Source organism: Alternaria triticimaculans (genome assembly GCF_023758025.1).
Source record: "Alternaria triticimaculans strain BMP 0046 chromosome Unknown scaffold_5, whole genome shotgun sequence".
Lineage (NCBI taxonomy): Eukaryota > Fungi > Ascomycota > Dothideomycetes > Pleosporales > Pleosporaceae > Alternaria > Alternaria triticimaculans.
The window spans coordinates 321157-347767 of NW_026055962.1; the positions used below are offsets into that span (position 1 = coordinate 321157).

The 26611-nt window shown below is 54.3% G+C and overlaps 11 protein-coding genes across 11 annotated transcripts; 5 read left to right on the top strand and 6 right to left on the bottom strand.

Moving 5' to 3' along the window:
- Positions 1-28: 28 nt before the first annotated feature.
- On the top strand, positions 29-745 carry J4E78_004430 (uncharacterized protein; the record flags this gene model as incomplete). Its single annotated transcript, XM_049365059.1, has 2 exons — positions 29-123; positions 196-745. The coding sequence occupies 2 exons, from the start codon at positions 29-31 to the stop codon at positions 743-745; spliced, it is 645 nt and encodes a 214-aa protein (XP_049222860.1).
- A 1091-nt stretch (positions 746-1836) lies between these two features.
- On the top strand, positions 1837-2276 carry J4E78_004431 (uncharacterized protein; the record flags this gene model as incomplete). Its single annotated transcript, XM_049365060.1, has 2 exons — positions 1837-2179; positions 2251-2276. The coding sequence occupies 2 exons, from the start codon at positions 1837-1839 to the stop codon at positions 2274-2276; spliced, it is 369 nt and encodes a 122-aa protein (XP_049222861.1).
- Positions 2277-2567: 291 nt separating this feature from the next.
- Positions 2568-3428, bottom strand: J4E78_004432 (uncharacterized protein; the record flags this gene model as incomplete). Its single annotated transcript, XM_049365061.1, has 3 exons — positions 2568-2814; positions 2929-3177; positions 3226-3428. 3 exons carry the CDS (start codon positions 3426-3428, stop codon positions 2568-2570), a joined length of 699 nt encoding a protein of 232 aa, XP_049222862.1.
- Positions 3429-5109: 1681 nt separating this feature from the next.
- Positions 5110-6172, bottom strand: J4E78_004433 (uncharacterized protein; the record flags this gene model as incomplete). The annotated part of the gene is made up of 3 exons (XM_049365062.1): positions 5110-5507; positions 5581-6051; positions 6103-6172. 3 exons carry the CDS (start codon positions 6170-6172, stop codon positions 5110-5112), a joined length of 939 nt encoding a protein of 312 aa, XP_049222863.1.
- A 3727-nt stretch (positions 6173-9899) lies between these two features.
- J4E78_004434 (uncharacterized protein) lies at positions 9900-15114 on the bottom strand (the record flags this gene model as incomplete). Its single annotated transcript, XM_049365063.1, has 2 exons — positions 9900-10484; positions 10540-15114. The coding sequence occupies 2 exons, from the start codon at positions 15112-15114 to the stop codon at positions 9900-9902; spliced, it is 5160 nt and encodes a 1719-aa protein (XP_049222864.1).
- Positions 15115-17191: 2077 nt separating this feature from the next.
- On the bottom strand, positions 17192-19004 carry J4E78_004435 (uncharacterized protein; the record flags this gene model as incomplete). Its single annotated transcript, XM_049365064.1, has 4 exons — positions 17192-17830; positions 17880-18733; positions 18783-18795; positions 18843-19004. 4 exons carry the CDS (start codon positions 19002-19004, stop codon positions 17192-17194), a joined length of 1668 nt encoding a protein of 555 aa, XP_049222865.1.
- A 667-nt stretch (positions 19005-19671) lies between these two features.
- Positions 19672-20298, top strand: J4E78_004436 (uncharacterized protein; the record flags this gene model as incomplete). The annotated part of the gene is made up of 1 exon (XM_049365065.1): positions 19672-20298. The coding sequence occupies one exon, from the start codon at positions 19672-19674 to the stop codon at positions 20296-20298; it is 627 nt and encodes a 208-aa protein (XP_049222866.1).
- Positions 20299-20816: 518 nt separating this feature from the next.
- J4E78_004437 (uncharacterized protein) lies at positions 20817-22215 on the top strand (the record flags this gene model as incomplete). Its single annotated transcript, XM_049365066.1, has 3 exons — positions 20817-21044; positions 21110-21188; positions 21263-22215. The coding sequence occupies 3 exons, from the start codon at positions 20817-20819 to the stop codon at positions 22213-22215; spliced, it is 1260 nt and encodes a 419-aa protein (XP_049222867.1).
- A 400-nt stretch (positions 22216-22615) lies between these two features.
- Positions 22616-23968, bottom strand: J4E78_004438 (uncharacterized protein; the record flags this gene model as incomplete). The annotated part of the gene is made up of 2 exons (XM_049365067.1): positions 22616-23710; positions 23777-23968. The coding sequence occupies 2 exons, from the start codon at positions 23966-23968 to the stop codon at positions 22616-22618; spliced, it is 1287 nt and encodes a 428-aa protein (XP_049222868.1).
- A 389-nt stretch (positions 23969-24357) lies between these two features.
- Positions 24358-24599, top strand: J4E78_004439 (uncharacterized protein; the record flags this gene model as incomplete). The annotated part of the gene is made up of 2 exons (XM_049365068.1): positions 24358-24403; positions 24478-24599. The coding sequence occupies 2 exons, from the start codon at positions 24358-24360 to the stop codon at positions 24597-24599; spliced, it is 168 nt and encodes a 55-aa protein (XP_049222869.1).
- A 187-nt stretch (positions 24600-24786) lies between these two features.
- Positions 24787-26590, bottom strand: J4E78_004440 (uncharacterized protein; the record flags this gene model as incomplete). The annotated part of the gene is made up of 2 exons (XM_049365069.1): positions 24787-26140; positions 26187-26590. 2 exons carry the CDS (start codon positions 26588-26590, stop codon positions 24787-24789), a joined length of 1758 nt encoding a protein of 585 aa, XP_049222870.1.
- Between the last annotated feature and the right edge of the window lie 21 nt (positions 26591-26611).

The window sequence follows — 26611 nt, forward strand, 5'->3', positions numbered from 1 at the left end:
CAAACCCAAGACCCGCGCTGACAACGCAATGATTCGGAATAAGGGACACGGCTATTTGCCATCGGTACATCGCCTCCAGGACGATATGGTAGATGTGACACCATTCGGCAAATACGAAGCCATGTAAGTAGAGCCGATAACGGGTTCAGCACAATACAGCTCTCTTAGTACAGAACCGAATACTAAACAATTCAGCACCGAGATAAACATGCGGTTCTCACCCTTGCTCCTTCTACCTCGAGAGTTGCGCGATTATATCTGGGAATATGTCCTCGGAAGCTACCTCATCTTCAACACTCAACCCGAAAGGCCGCTCGCAATGGCCCATGACTCAGACCAATACATCAAACACCCTCTAACTATCCTGTGCGTCTGTCGTTCGACATATGCGGAAGCGCGCTTCATTCCCTTCGCCATCAACAACTTCTGGTACAGGCCTACACACTCACCGATGCCCAGCGATGTAAACGAGTGGTGGCGTAAGTTGATGCCTGCACAGTTCAACGCCATTCGTATCGTTTCAATGCATCTCGGAAGAGACATTACCGATACTGATATCCTGCAAGTGGAGGCTTTGGCGCCTTTGGTGGGATTGAGGAGGATTGTATTCAATGTCTATGCGGGCTACACGGGGAGTTGGAGAGACATCACTGATGAGAGGTTTCAGCTGATGAAGGATAAACTGGTTAAGAGGCTTGAGAAAGTGCTGTGCGCAGAGGGAGTGACGATCGTCTTCAAGGCATGATAAGGCAAGTGGATGTAGTCGCCGCCCTGGAGTACATTCACCAAGAATAATGAGGCTTATATTCTTTCTTATTACCTCATCGATGAGGAGTGTTCAAATACACCCTTCGTATTCCCGGTGCTCTCCCCGCAGAGATCCCCTCCTTCAGGGTCATTTTCGATGGGTTCAGCAGTTTCTCCATCCCCGCAATTACCAAGATCGCTAGACTTTGACAGCTACGAAGTGGGACGCGCCAGGGCGGCTTCTATTGCATCCGGGGCCGAAGGGTCTGCTGTCCTCGTATCCATGCGGTCTAGTTAGCTAGCAGTGCTGTTGCGGTCTACTCACTACGACGCCGATAGCCGAGCCTGCAGTCTAGTATACGATCGTCCAGACCGTTTGAGCAATCTTTGGCGAACATGCAGGCTCCTGCGACGCGGTTGCATCGTGTCGGTTGCATGTGATGTCGAATACGTAGCTCGGTGCCTCCTCCGTTTAACTTACACCTGCCTCTTTGGCAGTTGGAATGATGCACGTTGCCGTACCCAGGTAGGTGGGTACGATCGGATGACGCCGTACCTGTTCTATGGCACAACTCTTGGAAATCATCACCGTAACAGGCCAAGCTTTGCGTAGTAGAAGGCGCGGGCCGCATATGGCAGCGGCTACGGAAGGCAGTCCGGATCGCTGCCCACCAATAGGACGGTCAAGCGTACTTTAGCTTGGTGTGGCTGAACTCAATATCTCGCTGTACGAGAATGATTACTTTGATCTTGATATACACCTTCTGTGGCGGGCTAGGTTTGTAGATGTCTGCATGTGGGCTATGAGGAACGGCGCAGTGATGTTTCGTGCGTTCGCCTAAACGAGCAAGATTGAGGTCTGTAGGTTTCGCAATGCATACCTTTTGGGAACATGGGGCGTGCTATGCAGTCGATCTCGCATCCCAGTAAGTCCGTGGAGTATGGGGTGGTGTATGCATATGGATAGTCGTGAACGTGGTCGAAGTATAAGTAGGCTTCAATCCATGCGATACCTTCTCATCATCACAACAAGCAACCTTTATCCAAGAACCTTCGCTTCCTCCCCTCGATCTCCAAACAACCACAAATATGCACTTCAACTCCATCATCGCCGTCGGCGTCATGCTCTCAGGAGCTGTCGTCTCCGCCGCCGAATGCGGAGGCTACGGACTTTGCGGCGCCGTCCCCGCCTCGAGTCGCAACCAGCTCTACGCTGCTCGTCAACACGTCTGCGGTGACGGACTGTACAAGAACGATGGCTATTACCATGCTCCGGGTGGAGGCAGACTCTCATGGCCTGGAGGCTTTGATCAGCAGAGGTGCTGGGACGCGTTCGAGAACATTCTGAACCAGTGCCGTCCCGAGGGCGCAGGCCTTGGTAACCACTCTGGATCGTACAACTGGTATGGGAAGCTATACACGGTCAGAGGATGTAAGTTGAATTCCTGTCCTGGTTTGTGCTATGTTGGGAAGCTCATTGCTAATGTGTTTCCTGCGATGTAGGCAGCAACAGTCCTTACAAGGAATAAAGGGCGACACAATTCCTCTCGCCGCAACACGCATCTGAGAAAGTCGGGGTGAACTGAAGAATACATCAATGAGATGAACCAGAACTGCATACGATTGTTGTATCACGTAGGAGAAATTCTTCTCAGAAATTCGACTGAAGTTGTTACCTAATCTCCAGAGTGCAAAAGAAATGTGCCGCTATGTTTGCAAGGAAGGTTGGCAGGATGTTTTCATGTCCTGCTCGGCCACATCCAAAAACCTAAGAAGTTTTAATGCTCTGCAAGTCATCATCGTCAGCCAGTTCTTTTCCCTCAGCGTTCAAACGCTGGCCAAAGGACAAAGTCTGCCTCTCGGTAGCGGTGCTCGTACACAATCTTCACATCCGCAGATACCACCTCCTTTAGATAGCCCTCCAAAACCATCTTCACATCTTCGAACCGACGCTCAGCATTTGGATGCTCCGTGTTCAAGTAGAAAGTGACCTCTTTCAGACGAGAGAAGGCTTTCAAGCCCTCCAGCCTTCTTACATCGAAGTTCCCAATGACTGGTAGCTCTTTCCTGATTTGGATCGTGATAGTGATGGTGAAGGAAATATAGCGAATGCACTCCCACTGCGGACCTAAAAAGAGGGGTTTGCAAATGTTTAGCGAAGAGGTGGTATAGTACCAGTACTCATTGGTAGAGAAGGGAAGCAGCGCTGTCTCGTTGTAGACTTGACGGCAGGTGCATTGGAGAGTACGATATGGTGGGTATTTGGGAGGTGCGACAGCTTGAGTGCTGTTCTTGATCAAGATTGTGGGCTTTTCGCCGTGCCCAGCTCTCATGAAGATATGCAGGCCACTGTTGACATAGGCAAAGATCTTATTGCGCACTTCGGCCGGGAGACGGAGTAGAGGCGAGCTAACGCTGTTCCGGTGTGTACTTGAAGACGTCAGCAAGTAGAAAGACATTGCACAGTAACAAACTTACATGGCTATGACATCGGTTGCAGGCGGTGTGGCATCCAGCATACCGTCACCATTGTTGTTGAGACGTAGCTTACCTTGGGAGATGGCCTCGGCTTGCTCGACCTGGTTTGTGATAGACAGTGCCGCCAACTTCTGTATAGCCATCATCTCCTCATGAACGGGGTCGGTCAAATGCATGAATGCCGTTCGGTAGCCGCGCTGCATAGCTGTGGGAGTCGAGCTGAAGTGTTATTGTAAAGTGATTTGCGAGCAACGAGTGGAGTAATGTTGAGGGGTTCTAGTCTTTCTCGCGGCGGTGGGTGATGCGCTAGTGTTGTATCATGGTGAGAATAGACCTCGCTAAGTAATGCGCACGCGTAGAGCCTGCCGGAGTGCCAAGGTGAGGCTCGAGTACCTTCACCTTCACTTCCAGGATAAGCTATGTGTGGAAAGCCGAGATTATCATGAGCACGAAGACTGTTCGGAATGAAAGCGTTTAAACCGGCACTCGGAGTACAAGTGAAGCCGACAACAGTCTGCGTGAATGAGTAGGTGAGTGATCGGGTCTGCATGCGGTTAGCGCAATGGACCCTGGATATCTATCGATGTTTACAATGATCCATCTCCCTGTACCTCCAATCTCTCTTCTCTTTTCTTCTCCATCGAACAAACATGGCGAGGCCAAAGCCAACGGTAGTGAAAGATACGCTCCAGGCTCCAAAGCCGAAGAGAAAGATCAGGCCGGACTGGGCAATGCTGTCAAAGTTCAAAGTCAACGAGATGTGAGTAGCAGTTGCACTTCATGCAAGGAAAACACTGAACACTCTGGAGCCTACATTAACACTAGATCCTCCAATTTGCTAGTGTTATCATGGTGTAGTCTGCAGCTAACGAAATCAGATCTAAACGCAACTCTGTCGAGTCTCCTCTCCTGCGACTTCCAGCTGAGCTACGGAATCAGATATATAAGTATGAAGATCCCGGCGCATGCTTCCACAGAGTTGTACTGACGTCCCTTGTTAGATACGTCCTGGGCGGCGAGACTTACGAACTCTCTCCTCACGGTTACGCAGTCGGCAACGTCCCCCGCCTGCATTTCGTCTGCCGTCAGATCTACAATGAAACCTCGACGCTCCCGTTCTCACTCAACACCTTTTCCTTCTTGAATCCGTCTAGCCTATCATTTTTCGCAAGACCGCTATCGTCTTCACAGCGCAACGCTATCAAGACAATCCGGTTTGAACAGATGGGAACTAGTAGGAGTTTTTACACACTGTGGATGGAAACGTACAATCGCTCACACTTTCACTGGGCCATGCTGAAGGGGTTGCAAACGGTGCTTATTCAAAGTCTTTGCCAACCACGACACCTCACTACAGGGCAGCAAGAAGTGGAGATGCGAGAGCTGAAAAGAGTGATGGGGTCCTGCAGAGCGGATGTCACTATGCAAGAAAGCGGGTATTACTGTTATCGCATAGAGGATGGGCAGGAATGTGGCCCTCTCTCCGGATGTCGAATGCTAAGCTTGGCGAACGGTGGCTGAAGTGCGAGTCGTATACATGCTGTTAAATCCTGACGACTAGACAGTTCCTACTGCAATGTACACTCCTGCCTTAAGATAATCTTTGTGGAAGGCAACACGCAATTTGACCAGCCCTGGTGACAGTCGCGCAAACACAAGATCGCGATGTGACATGAATTCGGAGCTGACTCGAGGTGACGACGAAAAGTCAGCGCATCTGAACCGCCTTGCCTGGTCGAGATGCCTCGGTCAGTCGATATTCACATGCGCGTATATATGAAACGTGGAACACTCGTCACATGTGCTAGTGAGGTATATAGCATGAATATTAAATCTTTGTAAAGTCGTAACCAACCAATAAAGAAGAAACGTGTAAAAACCACCTCAACTCCGCCGCGCCCGCCACCACTTGACGAAGTCGCGTCTCAGCGTCGTCTTGAGATGCTCGTTGAAGCCATACGTGATGGCGTTTGCGAACCCAATGTACTGCGTTGAGCATTGCAGAATACTCAACGCATAGCTGGGATGGCCCGCAGCTTCCACCAAGCGGTTGAGAATACCAGGTAACCAGAGGATGATGTACAGAATAGGGTATGCGTTGAGGAGCAACATCCTCTTGATTTCTCGCTCAACCTTCTTTGTGCTGGTGGCGCCCTGCTGATTACTTCCCGATTCGTGGGGTGCGCCCGACTCGTAAGCCCCGGACATTGGCGCGGGATGGTTGCTGATCATGCCGATGCTGCGCTTCTTATCTGAGGGCGCAGTCATTTCTGAGAGGAAGGCTGGTAACCATTAGCATTGGCACGTTGTAGATAGCCGAGATGCTCGTGCGCATCTGCATGGGGAAGGACATACCTGATGCGGATTGGAAGTAAGGGCTTTTGGGTGACATGGGAGGGGACAGTGTAGTGGCGCTTTTGCGGCTGTTTGTCTCTAGGTCGCTAGCTGTGAAGATGATGTCCTCTTTTCCGAGGTTGGTGTCGCTCATGCCATCGGAGTGTTTTACTTCGTAGGCGTACTCCACGTTGATCTCATGCAGCTCCGTCTGCGATTCGCTCCTCAGCTCGTGGGCGTCGTCTCGGCGGAATTCGCGGCGCTTGGCAGCGCTGGCTTGATTGTATGACCCTCCTTGGCTCATGGAGTGCAGTTGCGAAAAGTGCCGACGCATGTAGATCCAGATGTAGATGTAGATTCCAATGGTTCCGAAGATGATGCTGAACCTCCAGCCATGGCCCAGGGCATAGCGCAGGTCAGTTCGCGTGCCCGATATCCAGCACCAGTTTCCGCTGACGGGGCTCAACTCGTTCAATCCTGCGGCTGTACTCGCTGTTCATTCAGGTTAGCCTTGCGTTGATGGATATGCATCTATGAGCTTACCTGTGATGGTAGGAATGACCCAAACGGAGCCGCAGATAAGTATCTTGCTCATGAGCGAGGCATTGGGCATGTACGTTTTACGGGTAATCGTAGTAAGCGTTATTATGGCGATGGCCAGGATAGAGAAGTCAGCGGCCTGAACAGACCACTGACCTACCCAGCCATTGAGATTACATGCCGCACCCGGTGCGATGGAACCTTCATTGGCAATTGCATAGATCCCAGATATCGAATTGTTCAGCGAATTGATGAATTCTGGTATGCGTGGTCAGTCTAGGAATCTCATCTGGCCGTCAAGAGCTCTTACCAGCCAAAGCAAGATTCAATACCAGTGCGTGACGGAAAGACCGTTGCGAATCAGCGTACACAACGTACGATATGAGAACGCACCCTGTGGCAATGAAAGACAGCAGACTGCCGACAAGCGTCGGGATAGCGATTGTGAGATTAAAAGGCATGCTGAGCGGTTGCTGGGATGCAAGGCTGACCAGCGGGACGGCGCGATTATATGTCTGGGTTTCACGATGAGGCCGGCGAACGTACTTGGCTTGAGGTAACTATAGCACATAAAGCTATAGTACATAGGAGACGTACCACGCGCCAGGAACGCTCCAAACCCTAGGCCGATTCCTGCAGCCCAAGCATTGCTGCTAATCGACACACGGGCGCGTAACTACGGTTGATCTCTTTAGCCAGGTATTCAAAGGGCTGCTCTGAGCTAGAGGTTGGTGCCTGTAGCAGCTGTGGTTCAAGGTTTATGGCTGGTGCATGGTCTGAGTCCCGCCTCCCGCGACTTTGGCCTGCGACCCCAGGACGAGTCGATTGCAGGCGTTTTAAGCTCCGAAGAGCTCTAGAATATACAAGTGCCTGGCTACGCAAGCGTCTGCAGGTGGTGTACCAAGCTTCCAGAAGCCATGACCGATCGTGTGCATAGGTGCCATGCATCGCGGCCTTGCGTGCCCGTTAGCATTTCCGGAATGCTGTCCTCTGAATGGTGATTTACGATGGCAAAGAATTGTAAGCCTTGCGCTCGGCTTGCGAGGGGACGATCGCGAGGTTAGGACCGATAGTGCGCGGTCGATGACAGCATGAGCTGGGGTTTAGGTTTGCGCAAGCTCGCTACTCTTGCCGAGGTGAAGACTGACCAGTCACCATTGGCTTGGTACCGTACCCAGCACGTCAACTGCCTTTCTGCCATGCTCTCATCTGGGAAGGAGCAATAAACACCACGCCACACCCGCATCCAGGAGACGTACCGCAGTGCAGAGATGCACCAGGTCCTCTAGCCTTGGGCGTCGCATTCGAAGCGCGAAATTCACCCCTGATACGTTGTCTACTTTTACGAATGCGCTACATGCTCCCCCGGCGGTGCTGGTGGCCGCGCGAATCGCATGCCAGTGTTTCTCGTCGCCATAGATGAACCTGTGGACCGTCCCGCGTGCTAATTGTAGTGCCGGACATTTCTCTTCTTTCTGGACTGACCCTTCTTACGCGATGTTACAGAGTTGGAGGTTCATGTAGATCCTGCTTTCGTTCCTTCGTTCCGCGTTCACTGAAAGGCCCGCGCTCGTCTGGTGGAGAGAACTCCGATAACGATGACCGGGCATCTGGGGGATCTTCCCGCACCCGTCGGAGTCCAGGATCGCAGAAATGTCCTAGGTTCAGCGGCGTCGTTGGAATTACTGAAATCGCAATATCGATGCACCAGCAGCTCGCTACGCACCCGCCAACCCGGATGGTGTCAAGTTGTGGGGACGATGAGGTACTGCAGAAGAACGGCTCAGCCTCGCCGAGTGTGAAACGCAGCTTGGCAGTACAGAGATTCGGGACTCTACACAGTCGCTATTTGCGTGGACCTCGATGAACTTGCGCATTGAAGGGTCCTTGTTATTGCGATGAACAGGTTTGCAAGGCGTACGAAACTCTGGCTCGAGAGTTGCCGTCGTGCATATTGGGAGACGTGAGGGATGGCGGCCCAAGCGCGTTAGATGGCAGCTGTCCTGTAATTTTGACACTCTAATGCAGACAAATCAAGCTTCATACCTCATTGTTGGCGTCGAGATCTGCGTCAAGATCAGCAAAGCCTCCAGGGCTGCAAGGCGTGCCACAACGTTCTTCCAATTCTCCTAACCTTGACTCTTGTTGTTGAAGCGCTGACAAGAAGTCAAGGCGCATCGAAGCTCGAGACAGCACCAGGCACCCGCAAAAAGGAGTGCACTCGGGGAACGGCACGATTTAAAGTTCGCCGCATTTAGCCAGGTTTGCCCAATCGGATTCCCATCCACGCCGTCCCCCAGCTCGGTCGGGTGCATGGCCAATGCTGCAACCCTGAGGAGAAGGAGGGAGCTTGAGCGCTGGCTCAGGGTCTGCTAGCCACAAGTCCAGAACCACTCCGGACGAAAACAACGCGAATGCGAGTCATGCGATCCAAAGTCTGTTGAATTTCGCATGCGCAAATCGAAGCTCATGAAGGAGGCAAACGAGATGAGCGTCCGCGTGGATTTCTACCACCTCGAAGTAGGCAGCCGTGGTATCACCGGTATCACCGGTTTCACAGTTACAGTATAGCTGCTCTCGGTCCCACCAAACACACAAATTAATTGTCAACTCGACACATGGTGAAAGACATGCCGCGGAGCCGATGCCCAGGTGCTGTTATGATCGTACACCCAATCGGCTTGGATGCCACACCAAAGCCTAACGCATCACGATCGAAGACCTAATAAATCCACGCACTATACCGAGGCTCAGGACGTCATGAGGCAAAGTCCCAACAAACTCACGAGTTACGCCTTCGGCCCAGGACGTCATGAACAAAGGCCGAACAGCTTCACATGCCTCACCGAGGCTCAGGAAGTCTACGATCAAACATCGAGTGGACACTACTGGCATACAGAAAGCCAACACCACGACCAAGGGCTTGCTAGATCCTGATGTCATGACGGAACTTAGCACATCATGATCAAAGACGCAACAAATTCACAAGCTGCACCTCAGCTTAGGACGTCATTAGCAAAGACCCAATCGCACCTCAGCCATCAACCCTGTGATCAAAGACCATTGAACACGCATGTCACATGCCACACTGAAGTGCACAACATCACGATCAAAGAACATACTTAGTTGTTGTTAGTTAGTTTAATCACTTTACTTTGAAATCGCCTTCGCCTTTGCAGTGTGCCATGTCAGGTGAGTTTCGTGAGCTTTGCTATTGAACTATCATACAACAATCATCCCCCTGATGGCCACCAACAACAGAAACGCCAATGCTTGCTAAGAACAATCGCAGATTTTGAGGTGTGCAACAAAGGAAAACCCGGCTGGTCTAGCCAAAGATGCGCGCGTCCTCTCGTGGCCTTTGAGAGTCGCGGCATGATGATATGTGTGTGTCGGAAAACAACAAAACAAGAACGCTGATTTTTGAACGAGCAAAAAACAAGGAATTCATGCCATCATCGGACCAGATACCCAGGTGAAGTTGCAACCATCCAAACCGTCAGTGGAAAGCAGCGCAGACACGCCTGCATTGTAATCCCCACTCTTCCTCTTCCTTCGGCAACAAAAAGGTATGACCTTCAGACCCCCCGATCTTCAAATCTCTTGTGTTGTCGAAATCCAATGGGGGAGGGGGAAGTAAGGCAGAGAGGTCTGCAAACTCCCATGGCGATAGACGATGACAACGACGACCCGGGTAGGAGGTCGTGGTATCATATGCAAAAACAGATAAACAATCTCGAACCAAGTGTGAATAGACATTACTTCGTCTCAACTCATCCCCATAGACATCGTCAAGATGTCTATTTCTTGCCGAGCAGGCCACCGACCATGCTCATAGGCCCAGAAGCACCCTTCTTCTTGTCCTTCTTGTCGCCGCCACCGAGCATGTCGCCCAGGCCGCCGAGACCAAGACCGCCAAGTAGCTTGTTGATACCAAGGCCACCCAGAAGTCCGTTGACAAGACCACCGAGACCAAGACCGTTGAGCAGCTTGCCAACGAGGTTGAGAACACCCGTCAATAGCAGACCAACAGCAGCGATGATCTGGAAGAGGGGCTCGGTGAGCAGGGACCAGAGAGGGTTGAGCTTCTTCTTGGCGTGGGGCATGTCGGAGATCTTCTTCTTCGCGTTGTCGATGGTGGTGACGACGGAGGTGGTGAGCTCCTTGAGGTTGTCGGCGAGCTTGTACTCCTCGGGTGAGGCTTCGCCGGTTTGCTGGCGACCCTTGGCTTGGGCGGCGATGCGACCGTCGGGGTCGAGACCGCGGAGGGAGCCGTTGCAGTCGTTGAGGATGCGAGAGCCTTCCTCGATGAGGGGCTTGACGTTGTTGACAAGCTCCTCTTCGTCGAGCTCGTCGCGGGGTGTGCGGTCGGCTTGCTCGATGTGCTGGAAGGTTGTTAGTACATGGTTGTGATGTTGATAAGTTTAGTGTTAAACGTACCTCAGTGATCTGCTTCATGACAGGCTGGACACGCTGAAGGGTGTCTTCGCAGATGGCAGACATCTTCTTGGCGAGCTCAGAGTCCTCGCGACGCTGCCTCTCCTCGTCGGTCTCATCCTCATCGGGTTCCTCTTGGATGTTCTCCAGAAGAGTGACCTCACCGACCTTGTTGCCATCGTTGTCGACGACGTAGCCGTTGTCATCAATCTCGAGACCAGCGCAGTGGCCAAGGTCACCAGCAGTGAGACGGCCAACAACATCGCCGTTCTCGTCGCGGACCTCACCCTCCTTATTGACACGCATGCCAGCCATGGGGTTGACGCGGCGCTCCTTCTCCTCAGGCTCCCAGCGCTCGGCCTTACCGATGACGTTGCCGTTCTTGTCGTTGATGTCACCATCTTCATCGACCTTGTGGCCGACAAGCTTCTTGACATCACCCTCAGTGACGCGACCGACGATGTCGCCAGAGGGTGTCTGGACGGTACCGTCCTTGGCAACAGTAGCCTCATCAAAGCCAGCGAAGGGACCCTCGGGTCCTGGGTTCTGACCGTGGGAAAGCTCACCACGTCCAATGACGTTGCCTTCATTGTCCCAGATCTGGCCCTTGCCATCGACCTTCTTGCCGGCAAGGGTAGTTGGGTCACCCTCAACAACATGTCCGAGGACGGTGCCGCTGGAGTCGACAATGTTTCCAGCCTTGTTGACAGTGCAGCCAGCAAGGGCGGAGAGGTCGACCTCCTCCGCTTCCTCCTCAGACCATGGCTCAGCATGGCCCTTGACATTGCCGTACTTGTCGATGATGTCACCGTCTTCATCAACAGTGTGACCAACAAGCCTCTTGGGGTCACCTTCAGTGAGCTGACCAACACGGTTGCCGTCGTTGTCGTCGACAAATCCGTCCTTGACAACGCGAAGTCCCTCGAATCCAGCGAATGGGCCCTCCTTGCGCTCGGGGCGCTCGTTGGGAGGAATGATGTCACAGCGACCGACAACCTTGCCGGTATCACCGTGGATGAGACCATCGCCATCGGACTTGCGTCCAGCAAGCTCGCCAAGGTTGCCCTCAACAAGCTTACCGACGGGAATGCCTTCGCCGTTGACGAGGTAGCCCTGCTTGTTCAGGGTGAGACCGTCGAGAATGGAAAGGTCGGCGGGCTCCTCCTCCTCTTCCTCCTCAAGAGGCTCAGCGTGGCCCTTGACGTTGCCGTACTTGTCAAGAATGTCACCATCCTCGTCCACAGCCATGCCAACAAGACGCTTGGGGTTGCCCTCAACAATCCTGCCGACAGTGTTCTCATCCTCATCAGCAACCATGCCGCCTTGGATGACGCGGAGTCCCTCAAGACCAGCAAAGATGCCTTCTGGCTTGCTCTCACGCTCGTTCTCGGGGATGAGCTCGCAACGGCCGATCTGCTTGCCAGTGTCGTTGAAGATGAGACCCTCTTCGTTGATCTTGCGGCCCGCAAGCTCCTTGGGGTTGCCCTCGACGAGGCGTGCAATAGGCACACCCTCGTCTCCGATGACGTTGCCCTGCTTGTTGACAGTCTTGCCAGCAAGGATAGACAAGTCCTCAGGCTGCTCCTCTTCAGGAGCCTCCTCCTCGGGCTCTTCGTAGCGTTCAGCGTGGCCGACAACTGATCCCTTCTTGTCAAGGATATCACCGTCCTCATCCACAGAACGGCCAACGAGCTTCTTAGCGTCGCCCTCGGTGACCTGGCCAACGCGGTTGCCCTTGTCATCCTCGACGAAGCCATCCTTGACAACGACGAGGCCGTCAAGACCGGCGAAAGGAGCTTCCTCCTCGCCTTCTTCTTGAGGGATGGTCTGGGCGCGGCCAATGACGTTGCCCTTGTTGTCCCAGAACTGACCCTCGGCGTCGCAGGAAGTGCCAGACTTGGAAAGCTTCTTCGCGTCACCTTCGGTAAGCTCGCCAACGACGTTGCCGTTGGAGTCGATGAGCTTGCCAGACTTGTTGACGGTGAGACCATCAAGGATGGAAAGAGGAGGACGGCCGTCGTCCTGAGCTTCCTCGGCAGCGTCCTCAGCATCCTCAGCAGCATCCTGAGCGTCCTCGGCGGCGTCTTGAGCATCTTCGGCGGCATCCTCAGCCTCGCCAACCTTCTGCTCGACCATCTTGGGGAGGGCCTTGACCTTTCCGATGACGTTACCGTCCTTGTCAAGGACCTCACCTTTCTCGTTGATCTTCTTGCCGGCGCACTCGGAAGCCTCGCCCTCGGTAAGCTCACCGATAGGCTCGCCCTCCTCGTCGAGAACCTGGCCCTTCTTGTTGACCTTCAGGCCCTCAAGTTCGTTGATGTCTGGGGTGACCTCAACTTCCTTGACCTCAGGTTCTTCCGGCAACTCGGAGGCCTCAACCATCTTGGGCAGAGCCTTGACCTTGCCGAGCACATTGCCGTCCTTGTCGACGACCTCGCCCTTGTCGTTGATCTTCTTGCCGGCGCATTTGGCAGGGTCACCCTCGGTGAGCTCACCAATGGGCTCGCCTTCCTCATCGAGAACTTGGCCCTTCTTGTTGACCTTGAAGCCCTCAAGCTCATCGATCTCGGGGGTGATCTCCTTCATCTCGGGCTCACCCTCCTCCTCGTCCTGCTCCTCCTCGCCCTCGAGAGGCTCACCGAGCTGCTCCTTGAGCTCCTTGATGGCAGTGAAGGCGGCCTCGCCAGGGACGACATCGACCTTGCCGATGACATTGCCCTCCTTGTCGAGGACCTCGCCCTGGTCGTTGATCTTCTTGCCAGCGCAGTCGCTGAGCTCACCTTCCTTGAGCTCACCAATCTCCTCGCCTTCAGAATCAAGGACCTTGCCCTTCTTGTTGACCTTGAGGCCGTCCAAGATTCTGGTGTCGAGAGCGCCGGAGGCAGACTCCTTGAGCTTGTCGGCAGCACCCTCAGCAAGTTCGACCGTGCCGAGAACGTTTCCGTCCTTGTCAACGACCTCGCCCTTGTCGTTAACGGTGAGGCCCTTGACGTCGTCGATGTTCTCGAGATCGCCGTCAGCAACGTTGCCAACAACATCGCCGTCGTCGTTGAGGATCTCTCCCTGAGAGTTGATCTCCATGCCCTCGAGGGCCTCGACGCCGGGAAGCTCGTCCTCGACGTCAGCAGCCTTCTCCTCAGCGCCCTCCTTGGCGTCTTCGGCAGTGGACTTGGCTCCGTCGACAGCATCGGTGACACCCTCGGTGGCGTCACCATCTTCCTCATCCTCATCCTCGTCGTCTTGCTGGTAAGCAGGGAGGTCGGCAGCTTCAGGTGAAAGCTCTGCCTTGGCAATGACGTTGCCATCATCATCGAGAATCTCGCCGTTCTCGTTGAACTCCTTGCCCTGGATAGCGGATGGGTCGCCGTCGACAAGGTGACCAACAAAGTCGCCGTCCTCGTTGAGGATTTGACCAGATCGGTCGGCGGTGAGGCCCTTCAAGATGCTGATGTTGGGCATCTTGTCGCCGGCCTCCTCAGCCTCGTTGGCCTGCTCCTCAACCATCTCAGGTGTAAGTTCGCAGCGGCCGACGAGATCACCATCGTCGTCGAGAATCTCGCCGTTGTCGCCGATGGGGTAGCCTGCGAGGTCCTCGGCATCACCTTCTACAAGGCGGCCGACGTTCCTGCCATCCTTGTTCTTGATCATGCCCTCCTCGTCAACTTCCAGGCCCTTGAGCATGCTCAGGTCGGGGGTAGCATCTTCGGCGGCGTCCTTGGCGTCGTCGGTGGCATCCTGAGCCTTGCTCTGGGCGTCCTCAGTGGCGTCTCCTGCAGTGCCTTGGGCATCTTCAGTCGCGTCCTCTGCGGTGTCTTGCGCATCTTCCGCTGCGTCTTCAGCAGTGTCCTTTGCGTCGCCAACCTTGGACTCAGCGGTGTCCTTGGCCGACTCGGCAGTGTCCTGAGCGCCCTCAGCAGTGTCTTCCGCAGTTTCCTGCGCATCTTCTGCTGTGTCTTGGGCAGCCTCCTGGACATCGCTACCAGCATCCTGAGCAGCTCCTTGTGGGTCCTGCTTGGCCTTGCCAGCGAGGTTGGATGCGCGGCCGGCTAGACCGCGAGCACCGCTCAATGCGCCTCCACCAGCTTGCTTGCCGGTGTTAGCGGCCTGCTCGGTGGTCTCTGTCGCATCGTCCTCTGTGTTGTCGGCAGTGTCCTCTGCGGTGTCTTCCGCATCGTCTCCTGCCTTGTGTGTGGCGTCGTCGCCTGTCTCCTCAGCCTCCTCGTCGGCGTCGTTGTCGTCGTCAATGGGCTTAGGGTCGGCCTGCTCTAGTTCGTCACCAGCTTGTGAAACCTTGCCGGTGGTGTCTTCAGCAGCCTCTTCCGCCTTGCCCTTAGCATCTTGGGCAGTCTCCTCGCCCTTTTGCTTGGTGTCTTCGGCGGTGTCTTGTGCCTGGTTCTTGGTGTCCTCGGCCTTCTCCTCTCCTTGCTTCTTCACGTCCTCAGCTTGGTCAGGCACATCGGGGGTGGGGGCGTCCTCCGACTTGGGCTTGTTCAGCTTGGGGGCAGATGATTGAGGCTTTCGTCCGAGCTTGGTAGGGGTGCGGGGGGTGTCACCCTTTCCAGCTGCTGGGGAAGGCATGTTGTTGAATAGAACGCTCGAGACGTTGTAGGAGTTGTCGTGTCCGTGATTCACTGTGTAGGATGAGGTGCTGTAGGAAGTAGCTCGATGATGGCCGCTTCCTGATACGTTGCTTGATATAGACTGAGAGCGTGTAGACCGGGGGGAATGTCTATTAGGGGTTGGGGGGAAAGAGTAGTACGAGTAGTTGTGGGAGGAAAAGTGTTCGTCTGTCATATATCAATTGACGAATGGTTCGTCTTTGTAGGGATCAGAAAGTGCGGAAGGATCACAGAGAAGCAGGCATTTATGATAACTACTCCTCAATTGAGCATGCTGGAACGGATGACGTCGAATGCTGGTTTCCAGGAGCAAGAGCTTGCGCCTCAGTTGTGGAGAGGCAGAGTAAACCTGCTTTGGCGCCATAGTGTGTGCAACGAACAGGAGGAGTATTGCGTCACACTACTCACAAGCTCCAGCCTCGAGCGGGGCGTCAGCGCATCCTGGTGGCATGGCCTCCACTCAGCGTGGTGAGACAAGCGGGTAGCTGCTGCAACAGGGGTGGGAACGGCCTGTGGCTGGAAATGGGATGGCCTAACATCGTCGATGAACCGCGGAGAGCGGGCTGCTGCCAGGGTTGGAGTTGAAGTGCAGCCGGAAGTGGAGCTGAAACGCTCTAGCGAAAAGGCTGCCTACGGTACTCTTTGCACTGGACGAGGTTAGTTTGCAGGAAGGATACCAATGGCATGCAGGAAGTGAGGTTGGGGAGACATGTGTCATCTCAGGCAGGCCAATACCGGGCTGTCGATACGCCTTCGCAGGCATGAGTGCAGTGCGAAACGAGCTGGTGGAGCAAAAGCACACAGAGCCCAGGCCCGATCGACAGCACTGTGGCTGGCCTTGTCGAGTATCGGGTACAGAATCCCTGGCGGGCGTGTTTCCCTCCTATCATTAGGGCGCATGCAGCAGGATGGAAGAGCAAGTCGTGCCGTGTGTGCAAGCAGGTTGCAGCGACGCGTATGATGTTGTCGGGCGTCTGACGTCATGGTGTCGGGAGCTCCCCTGCTCAAACGTCGCTTAGCGGGGTCGTAGCTTCCTTTTGGCGGCCGATCGCTGCATGCTACCAGTCTTCGGTACCACCATCGTGAGCACCACCAGCCATCACCGCGACATGCAAGACGGCATGGGAGATGAGGGACCCTGCGGCGGGCGGAGATCAGGAACGACGGAATTCGGAAGAGTGATGCCGAATAGCTTCATGTCCGAAGAGACCTGCGCTGTGGTTTTGATGAAGTTGGACTGTGCCGCGATGAACGGCGGGGCTCCAGCGCAACGGTCGGGACGTTGGCCGCATCCCAACTGCGAGTGACACCACGCACCGCTAAGAGGCTGCAGCAAACCCAATCGTTATATTCCCGTGGTACCTACCCCCGGGCAATTCATTGACCCTGACTTGCAGCTGTTAGCTGTCTACCGTAGGAGTATGCGCAACGTGGTTTCGATCACGACAGGCCGTCTCGATCGAGACATGTCCGTCGTACCCATAATTATCCTCGCGCCACAACTGCACAAGCAATTCTGCGCAGACGCACGATCGATCACTTCATCTCAGGTACCCCTATCCTGCCCGCTGCCGAGTCATGCCAAAATAACAGGTTGTCAAAGAAAGACACATTTCCCAACCCCCAAAACAAACATGGGAAATCTGGGTCCGTGACGACGCGTATGATGTCAGTCGCCGCCGTTCGTAAGAATGATGGCGGCACGGAACGGGGTCCGCACGCTTGGAAAATTATTGTCCGCCACCGAGTCAAGCCATTACCTGCTTTCTGGTTCCTGGATTCTGCGTTTTCGATAGACGGACGTTGATCGCGCGATAATCGTGCAATGACACGCGCGAACAATGCCACATGCATGCTATCTTTAGGAATGCTATTCGTCCTACGACTTCAGGTCTACCGATGGTTCTAGGCAAATCGACAAGAGAGGATATCATGACCACGCAAAATCAAGCCACAGGTAAAAGGCAGGGAGGTGAGTATGGGGTCATGCAGGAACAGTAGCAGCCCGCTTCGTAGCTCGCATCGCAGCCAGCCGCTCACACCGCGGGGGCAGACTCCCGACGTCCGTCAGGCGCAATCCCATCTTCGACGTCTTCCCCCGACTTGCTCAACCACTTCTTCCTCTTCTGCTTAGCGGCCTCCCGTTCTTTGGGTGTCAGGTCGCCGTTCTCACCGCGGTCTCGACTGAGCCTCTTCCATATTCGCCGTCCAAGACTAGTCTGTTTCTTCTCTGCCTCTTTCCGCTCTGCTTCCTGCGCAAGTAACTGCCGCTCTCGTTGCGCGCTTTCGCTCTTATCCTTTTGCTCTTCCACCTTCCGTTCGTATTCTTCCGGGTGCACGACCTTTGTCTCGGCCTCCTTGACGTGCTCAACCCCATGCTTGAACTTCTTGCGTGTCTTAACGTAAGCTTCAAGGCCGACGAGAACAGCATACGACCGGGAGATGGAAACACGCGACATGTCCACTCCGTTCTCCTTCATAGAATGTACGAACGCACGGAAGTTCTTCGTCGGCGGGCGGTAGTGGCCGGACAGGGGTGAGAGGCGCCGAAGCTGACCATCCTTGACTCTGATCAGACCTGCGGCAGATATGCGCGCACCGTGGAGAAACGAGCTGTGCTGGAAAGCACCCGATTGCTTGATCCCGACGTACAGGCGGAAGGATGTGTCGGCTACCTGTGCTTGCTTAGTACATCTGGCCAACGGAGGAGAGTGCACATCTTACGAATATCCATGAGTTCGGCTTCACTGAACTACGGAGAAGGTGGTTCAGAATAGTCGCGGCTGACACATGTTTGAGTTTCGAAACGCCCTTAGCTTTGTCGAGGTCCTCATTGACGTAGTGTTCTGCCTCCTCTGCCTCCGCATCGCTCTCAGATATAGACGAGCTTGAGCTCACCGAGATCATTGAACTTCGCCGCAGGGTCTTGCTTTGTCCAGAGTGCAGCTTTGCTTTGGGACCGTAGGCAGGAGTGTCATCGTCGACCGGTACAATACCGTTGACACTATCTTTGTACTCCGTGGTCGTGTTTAGGCGCTCTCCGTTCTTCGCCCAGCATAGACGACCTTCGTCGTCGATGGTGACTAGGTAGTTCTGACGCTCCTCCCGCGACAGGTAGCGCACGCGCTCTGTGTCGAGCCTCTCTCTAGAGACGGTGGGATGCTCAAAGTGCCTACCCTCGCCATGGTCGAGCCAGTAGAAGAAGTTCTCGTGAGTGTCTGCCTTCTTCCACTGCTCGTGATAGGCTCTCAGATTACTGCCGTAGCGATGCTTCTGGTCCACCATCTCCAGGAAGTACTGGAGGTCCATCATCTTGGCAGTCTTCTCACGCTCCGCCTTGGACTCGTTCTGCTTCCGTCGCTGTTCCGTGTGGTTCTCGGGCGCATCCTCGTCGTCCGTCTCTGAGGCATCGTGGGGATCGTCAGCGCCCGCTCGTCGCGCAATCTCGCCGACTCGTTTCCACTTCTCGCGCGCTGCTATGGAGTTCGCTCGTTCACGTGCTTCGGGAGTAGTGAGGTTGTCGCGCAGAGCCGCGTCTTCCGAGCGCGGCTTGGGCTTCGTCGCATTGCGCCATTTCGCTTGAGAGGTTTAGCTTGGGCGCAGTAGAGAGGGTGGTGGACTGCTAACCGTCGCGTATCGCCTGGTACCATTAGCCACACCTCTCTATGTAGTGCGAACGTCTCCCACCTCTGCCCACCGTGCGCTAGCATCCAGGCCCATGCCTTGAAGCTGCCTGCGCTCCCGGTAGCCGCGATAGTTGCGCTGGATCATCTGCGCGGCTTGCGCTTGCTCCTGATCGTCTGTCCCCATGTGCGACTGGCGAGCCGCAACATCTTGGGCGCTGACCATTCTGGCTCCGTAGACATATATGTGGCGCAGGACATTGAATCAGGCAGAGGGTGGTGGGTAGCTGAGGCTTGACAGCTGGATTTCGGTGGGGCTAGTGAGGAGACATCCCTGCTGTTCGGCTTTTCGGCAGTGGCCGCGTCATCGCGCATCGCGAGGTAAGGAAACCACCATCTTTCACCAACGGCTATAGCAACGGAAAGTATCGCTTGCAGTCATCTGCGGGCATTTCATTGTCACCACTTCGTAATAAATTTCCCGTGACTTTAACGCTCTCGCGCGACGCCCCCGGTTGAGCAGAGCATGGGTTATTAACAATCTCTCATATTGCTCCACAGCGTGGCGGGCACTGATTTGTATAGACTAAAGACATGAACACAGCTTCAAATACGTCGAGAGATCTCGTCTGACCTCCAGGACTCTCAACTCAATTTCTTCATTCCTAAGCTCGATTTACGGTCCCAACTCCTAACTCGACAAATCGATAAGTCGTGTCAACCAGGTAGGTTAGCTCATCTGCGCCACAGCTGGGATATCACTCCCGATCCATGGAGGGCTGCGAAGGACCTCTTCCGTCATCATGCTGATCCCAGCCCCTATTAACTTCCATCGTCGACCTTTCGAACTTTGAACTTCCCTCACATTTATCTCGTAAGTCTGAATCACCACCATGACGGAAACATCAGCCTTGAAGCGCGCAGCTTCCGAAGACCCCGACGTATCGAGCGAGCCATCTAATGGCGTGAAGAAAGCCAAGAAAGTCGGCACTACGGACCCAACAACATCAACAGCGGGGCTAGAGAGTATTGGAGCTACAGAACCCGCCCCAGCTGGCACTGAACCACATGACGATGTCGCATTGCAGCAGGAATATGCGAAAGCCAAAGACCTCGATGAGAAGAGTGGCACCGAAGTGCAGCAACCCAGCAAAATCGCTCCAGCACCGATGCCTACCGAAGGACATGACTTTAGCGAAGACGAAAAATCAGTTTCGCCTGACGGTAGCGACGAGGACTACGATTCAGAAGAAGACGGCGATGACGAGCCCTACGGTCATGGTCTTGAACGCGACCCCGACCAAGGTGGTTTGGCGATGGCCCCCCTTTCCGCCGAAGATGAGTTGGCGGTAGAGATTGGACTTGCAAAACAAGATGATGAGTTTGATGAGTACGTCAAAGAGCATGGTGAGGAAGTTCTTTACGAGGATCTAGCAAGCGACTCGGACGACAGCGAGGAAACAGCTGACCGGAAACGGGAAGAGTTGACAGAATTGGAGAATGATTTGGATGCTTATTGATGTTTTTACATGTTTTTGAGGCCTGCGTGTCTTTGCAAGACTTTCCCATCATTATTAAGATGTAACAATATGTTCAGATTGATTTCACGCTCAGTCATATAATGTCTCTATTGATTACTGGAGTTGAAGTTTTATAATTCTCCAACCGTCATGTGCTTGTTATTTTCCAATCTCAATCTCTCTCTCTCTCTTTATCTAATGTGATGTTATGGTTTACCTGCGTTGTCGCAGCGTGTATCGAATGCATGTTTTAGAGAGGCGACTGCGATGCGGAGAATTGCTCCGCAACACATCATGGAGACATTGACGCTTTCGTTTCCATCAGGAAAGAACCGCTGTCAGAGTCATCCGATCTCATTGTTTGCACCTGCACTTTCCTTCTATAAGCGATCCCGCAACGTCATCGCCACAGATAAAGCACGCAAACACAAACAACCACCTCACCTTCTTCTCTACAGCTCCAAGCCACCGCTTCTTCTACTCAAGCATCACCTACAGCCCTACCTCTATCAGTCACCATGAGCGACATTCTCAGCGAGAAGGTGTCCTCTGACGCGAGCAGCGATGCTACCACCCTTTCGCAGCGATTCCAAGACCAATTGGAAGCCATCCTCAAGAAGCTGAGAAAAGACCCGAGCACCATCACAGCCGAGGAAGCCCGTATTCTATCTGAGAACGTCGCTACACGTGACGACAGAGCGGTCCGCATTATCTCTGCCGTCGAATCCCTAGCTATTGCTAACAAGGTGTGGATTAGAAGGGATCCAGTCAAGCTCAGGCTTCTCATCGTTCCCTGCTGATGGCCGCCAAGGACCTGCATATCGCTGTAGATGGCAGCCCTGATGAGGCGACCACCGAGGTTCTTCGTGTTGCCCAGAGCATCGTTAGCAGTACGTGCCTACTTCCACATGTCATCCCGCTTGATCCTTCGCTCCACATCAAGACAAACACTGACAATCTATAGAACTGCAAAAGGCCGTCGGCCATACCAATGCTCCTCACCCTGAAGTCGAAGCCGAGCTCCAGGAGGAAATCGCTAAGATCGAACCCAAGATTGCGCAAGGCACTGTCACCAAGGCTGAAGCCGATCATCTCCATTCTCTCGAGGCCCGCGCCCACGGTCATACCGAGAAGGGCGGCATCGCCGCTGTCGCCCAGTCTGTTGCAGCCAGACGTGAGCGTCAACTATCACTGAGCAGCAGCACTGGATCTATCTTGAGCCCTGTCAACGGAAGATCTCGTGCCAACAGTAGGAACTTCACGTCACCTCAGCAACGGTCTCGTCAAGAGAAGGAAGATGACTACCATAATGCGGAGATGGCTATGAGGCCTAAGATCGAGGCGGGCTTTGCCGCCGCATCGGGGATGGATGATCCACAGACTCTCGATGCTCGTGCCAACCGCGGCACTGAGGAACATGTATGCTTGGGGCTCTGTGAATCGCACGCCAGCAACGGAAGTGCTCGCGCCAGCGATGAACGTCCCTGCGCCAGTAGCGAGAGCATCAACTCCCGTGACACACTGTCTGGCTCCAAACATCACGGCGATCTACAAGACGGTAATTCTGCTGTCTCGCCCAAGGGAGAGAACGGCTTCTCTACTCAACCAAACCCCAAAACAGTCCAGCCGCAAGAGATGCCGACCAACGGCCACCCCGAGAAGAGCGGACTCAGCCCCACTGCGCAGTCCTTCGTTTCCCGTAGACAAGAGTCTCTCAGCGATGTTTCCAACTCCTCCGCGACTAAGCACCGCAAAGAGCAGTCACAGCCCGACAAGGACCTTAACAAGGTTGATGAGGAGCTTGAGGATAACGAGCACGAAACCCACACGAAGAGGCTCGTGCGGGACGGTCATGGTCGAGTGGACGAGAACGGAAAGTTGCTGGCCGAGCCAAGCTATGACGCGGACGATCGATGAGGCAGTGAGACATGGGGGTGACATGATAGGAGTGTCCGTGAATGTCGGGGATGTATCTAAGATGGTAGAAGAGTAGGTGATATTCGAGATTCACTATAACCGGACATGGGCAGGTGGCATAGAGGTCACGAACCTACACATAGATGACCCGTCCGCTGGACACCCTAATGAACCACACTTTGCCCTCTCAATCTTTGTACAGAGCAACATCGCACTACACTGTAATTTGGACACCTCCACCGAACATCATGTACTAAGGCATGATCACCTGGGCAGCTCGTGTACACTCAACAGAAGTAAGGTCTATGGTATCAATTCCTACATGCCTACTCAAAAAGCCATCCTCATCCCAAGCCGCTAAATGCATGACAAGGTCCCCTCCAGTGCACTCTCCATCCCCTCACTTAATCTCTGTCTTGGCCATCATATCCGCCAAATCATCAACCTTCTTATCCTTCTCCTGACCCACATTACTCTCCTCAGCCTCATTATCCTCGGCAATCTGCCTCGCAGCCTTCTCCTCAACCTCGACGCCCTCTTCGTCATCATCAGCATCCCCACGCTTCTCCTCCGCATCACTCTCCTCCTCATCTTCGTCGTCGTCATCCAACTCGTCCAGTTCGTCGAGACCCCAGTACTCGTCGTCGTCCGCATTCTCACCACTTTCTTCTTTCCGCGCATCGAGGACATCGCGCAGTTTCTCGATACTGGGGTCCTCCTCGTCGAACTTGTTGCCGTTGATCTCGACGCGACGCAGTGCAGGAAGTGCGGTGTGAGACGCGGAGGCGAGGCCAGCGAGACCCTTGGCGTTGATGTCGTTGAACTGGAGGCGGAGGACCTCAACCTTCTTGTTGTTGCCCTTCTCTAGTGCAGCAGCGAGAGCGACGCCGCCCCGGCCGCTGAGCAGACAGTCGCCTACGCCGAGTTCGCGGAGCTCAGTCCAGTTGCCGACGGCGCTGCTGAGGGCTTTTGCGCCCATGGCTGTGAAGGTGTTGTCCTGGAGGTCGAGGGTATCTAGTTTGGAGAGGTGGGCGAGGCCGTTGGTTATGAGGTGCGAGATACCCTCTTGGCGGATACCGTTCTGCGTCATCTTGATGGTCTTGACGCCCGTGTTGGCCGCGTAGGCTTTTGCCCATGCGCCCATGCTGCCGTTCTCCAGGCGGTTGCGACCGCAGATTACGAGTTCGAGGTCGGGGACTTCCTTGCCGTCTTTGCGCGCCGCGGCCTTCTTGGCGGCGAGTGCGGTGAGCGCATCGGCGACGAGGACACCGGCGGCGGGTCCGAGGCCGTTGTTGTTGAGGTATAGGTAGCGGAGTGGGGTGTGTTGCGACAGGAAGTCTACGAGCGGGGCAACTGTGTTGAGGCCGAACGCGTTGTCCGAGAGGTCGACGGTGTGGAGGTTTGGTAGCGTGAGGAGCGAGGTGAGGAGGTGGGATAGCGCGGGCGGGATCTCAGAGAGGAGACGCGAGGTGAAGATGTCGGCGAGGTTTGCGACCTGCGATTTGGGTCAGTCAGTCCGTCTTTGGCATCCCAGCGCCGATGAGCGGGGCTGTGAACATACCTGGAGGTTCTTCTTGCTCTCCAAGACCTTAGCAAGCGCCTCGCTGGCTCCAATACCCAGAGTGTTGCCCAAGAACTTGATCTCCTCTACATCATCGTTGCTCTTGAGGTCCTGGATGTGCGGCTCAATATCCTCGGCGGTGGTGAGTTTGAGGCCCTTGCCCTCGATAGAAAAGATCTTTGCGCCAGCCATGTTTTCGCACGCCCCGTTGCAAGTTACAGTGAGGATATAGTAGCAGAAAGCAGCACAACAGGGGGGTGGGTTTGTTGTTTATACTTTATAGTGTGAGTCGTGGGGCGCAAAACGTAGTGGGGTTGATTGAGATTCATTGTCTAGAACCCCCTGTCGCCTGCAGGGTTGGTTTTAGCCGAACCGTGCAAGCCCTCGTGTGGCGTATGGAGCGCCGCGGGAGTCCGATGACATGTCCTGGGAACTTTTGCGATTGCTAAGCATCTTCAATTCACCTCCACCACACACCCACACACACAATGTCGTCAGGTATGCTTGCGGTTTGATGATGGCATGTATGCGACGCAGAGTAGCTAATTGATGGCGTTCTAGCACCGCCAACCGCTGCCAACATGGGCTCAGACCTCAAGGACACCGCCGCGCCAGCGAAGGTTAAGCGTGAGTTTCTACCCAACTTTTTGGTACCTCCTGTTCTAGTTCTGACTATCGAATAGCATGCTGTGTCTGCACAGACCAGAAGGCTAAACGCGACGAATGCATGCTCTTCTCGACATCGAACGACCCCCAGAAAGAGTGCTTCACCCTCGTCGACGACTACAAGAAGTGCATGGCTGGATACGGCTTCAAGATATAGCGCAATGAAAAACGGAAATGTATACGACATGTACAACACGAGCATATGGGTGGCGTTGCGCACGATACGCGTTTTTAGATTCGATGTACAATAATACTATACATGAGGAACCAAAATCTTCCCTCCATGATCTACCTGGGTATCTTGAAGAAGTGCTGAATAGCACCAACGAACATCCACCAATCTTTTACTGCGTCTTGCTCTTTTCTGCTCCAAACAACTCACTCTTGACAATAAGTCGCCACAAGCACCACAGGTAGCAAATACCAAAGCCACCCGTCCCAACAATCGCATTCGCGACCACCCAGAGGTCCGGTTTATCAGCTGGGGGAGGGTAAAAGGCCTCCGCAACGTGCCATCCAATCATGGCCAGGTAGATGTTGAGGTGGAGGATTTTGCTGAATATATTCAGTCCGCCCCGGCTGCCTTCGTGGTAGGCAGAGAAAGAAACTGGGGGGAGACCGAGAAGATAGGCCCACAAGAGGGATATAACAAAGTATGGAACTCGTAGCTCGTCTCTCTTGAGCAGCGGGAACATTGTCCAAACGCCCAGCATGTTCGCAAGACCAACCCACGCGCGGGTGGAGGGTAGCAAGCCATCCTTTCCACTAAGAAGCAGTGTCATTGGCAACAGCGGAAGCAAGACATTCTTCTCGTGCACCTGGTATGAGCAGAGAAAGAAGCCCCAGGAGACCGCTGCGAACGCCAGTGGAAGAAGCTGCTTCTTAGGCTTGACAAAGATGATCAAACATGGCGGCAGAATCGCGGCGGTCGTAGCGAGTAGCGCGAGACGTTGAAGTAGCTCGATCGGATAGCGATGAAGCTTGTGGAAAGTATGGATAGTGCACCAGATGTTGGCAACCTTGTCCTCGAACAACCCACGGGAGAAGGGAAAGATGCGGTGGATCGCCTGTCCCATCTCCAGAACGTATGGGTAGTACCAGGCATTCATATTCCACGGCGTCATGAACCATCTCAGGGTCAGCAGCGGGGGCATCTCCAAAGGATCGTAATTGAAGCGGGTATATCTGTCGTATGCGACCCCCATCAAGAACGGCAGAAAGAGCACAGCAAATGCGGCCACGGTAGTCAGCGCGATCGCAAGAAACCGCACGATGTTAATCCTGGGGAAGAGGCATATGCCCAGCAGGTATGCAAATACCGCAGGCGCATAGAACAATGCCATCTGTTTGAAGCCAAGCGCACCAACGAAGAAGACACATCCCCACAGCGGTCTCCCTGCGATCATGCTCGAGAGCGTTGCGACTGCGAGACCAAGCATAACCGTGTTGTATTGGAAGTGCCCGTGGTCAATCAATATGGTCCCCGGTTGCATCAGGATAGCGACCAGCGCAATTGACGACTCCCAGATATTGACCCCCTCTAGTCGCGAGTATCGGCGGAGGAAGATGATCGTCGCGGGAACGTAGATGAGGTATTCGGATACGAAGACGGTGGCTCGCATGTATATCTTGAGGGAAGGGTCATCGAGTGCCCGCGACTCGTCGAGAGCAAACCATTTCGAATTGATGGCAGAACCACTGCAACGATTAGTACTTGTATTTGACATCCAATGCTCCAACATACATGACACCCAGTATCCAGCTATGATAAGCAGTCAGAGGTGGGTAGTCCAGTCCCCACCACTGCAAGTCATAAAAGTACCATTTCGACACGGGCAGGTGTTTGGTGATTTCCATCCAATGCCGCTGGGCCTCAAAGTCACCGTGCATTGGCGGTGACTGGAATCCAGAATAGCCCCACAAACTGACAGTCCACCTGAACAGGCCAACTGCCATCAAGATGAGGGGTATCGTGACCCATTGCGAGACGGTGCCCTTGGCTGGCCAGAGAAACGCAACGAGAGGAAACGCGGGCTTCCGTGCGTTAGTCGAATGGTCGAGATCGAGTGTACCGTGTGCAACCTGGGCGAGAGAGCCCTCTCCAATATTTCGCCGCCGTCGCGGTTTATGGGCTGCCGGAGATGCCATGTTGGAGCTGCCCAGGTGAGC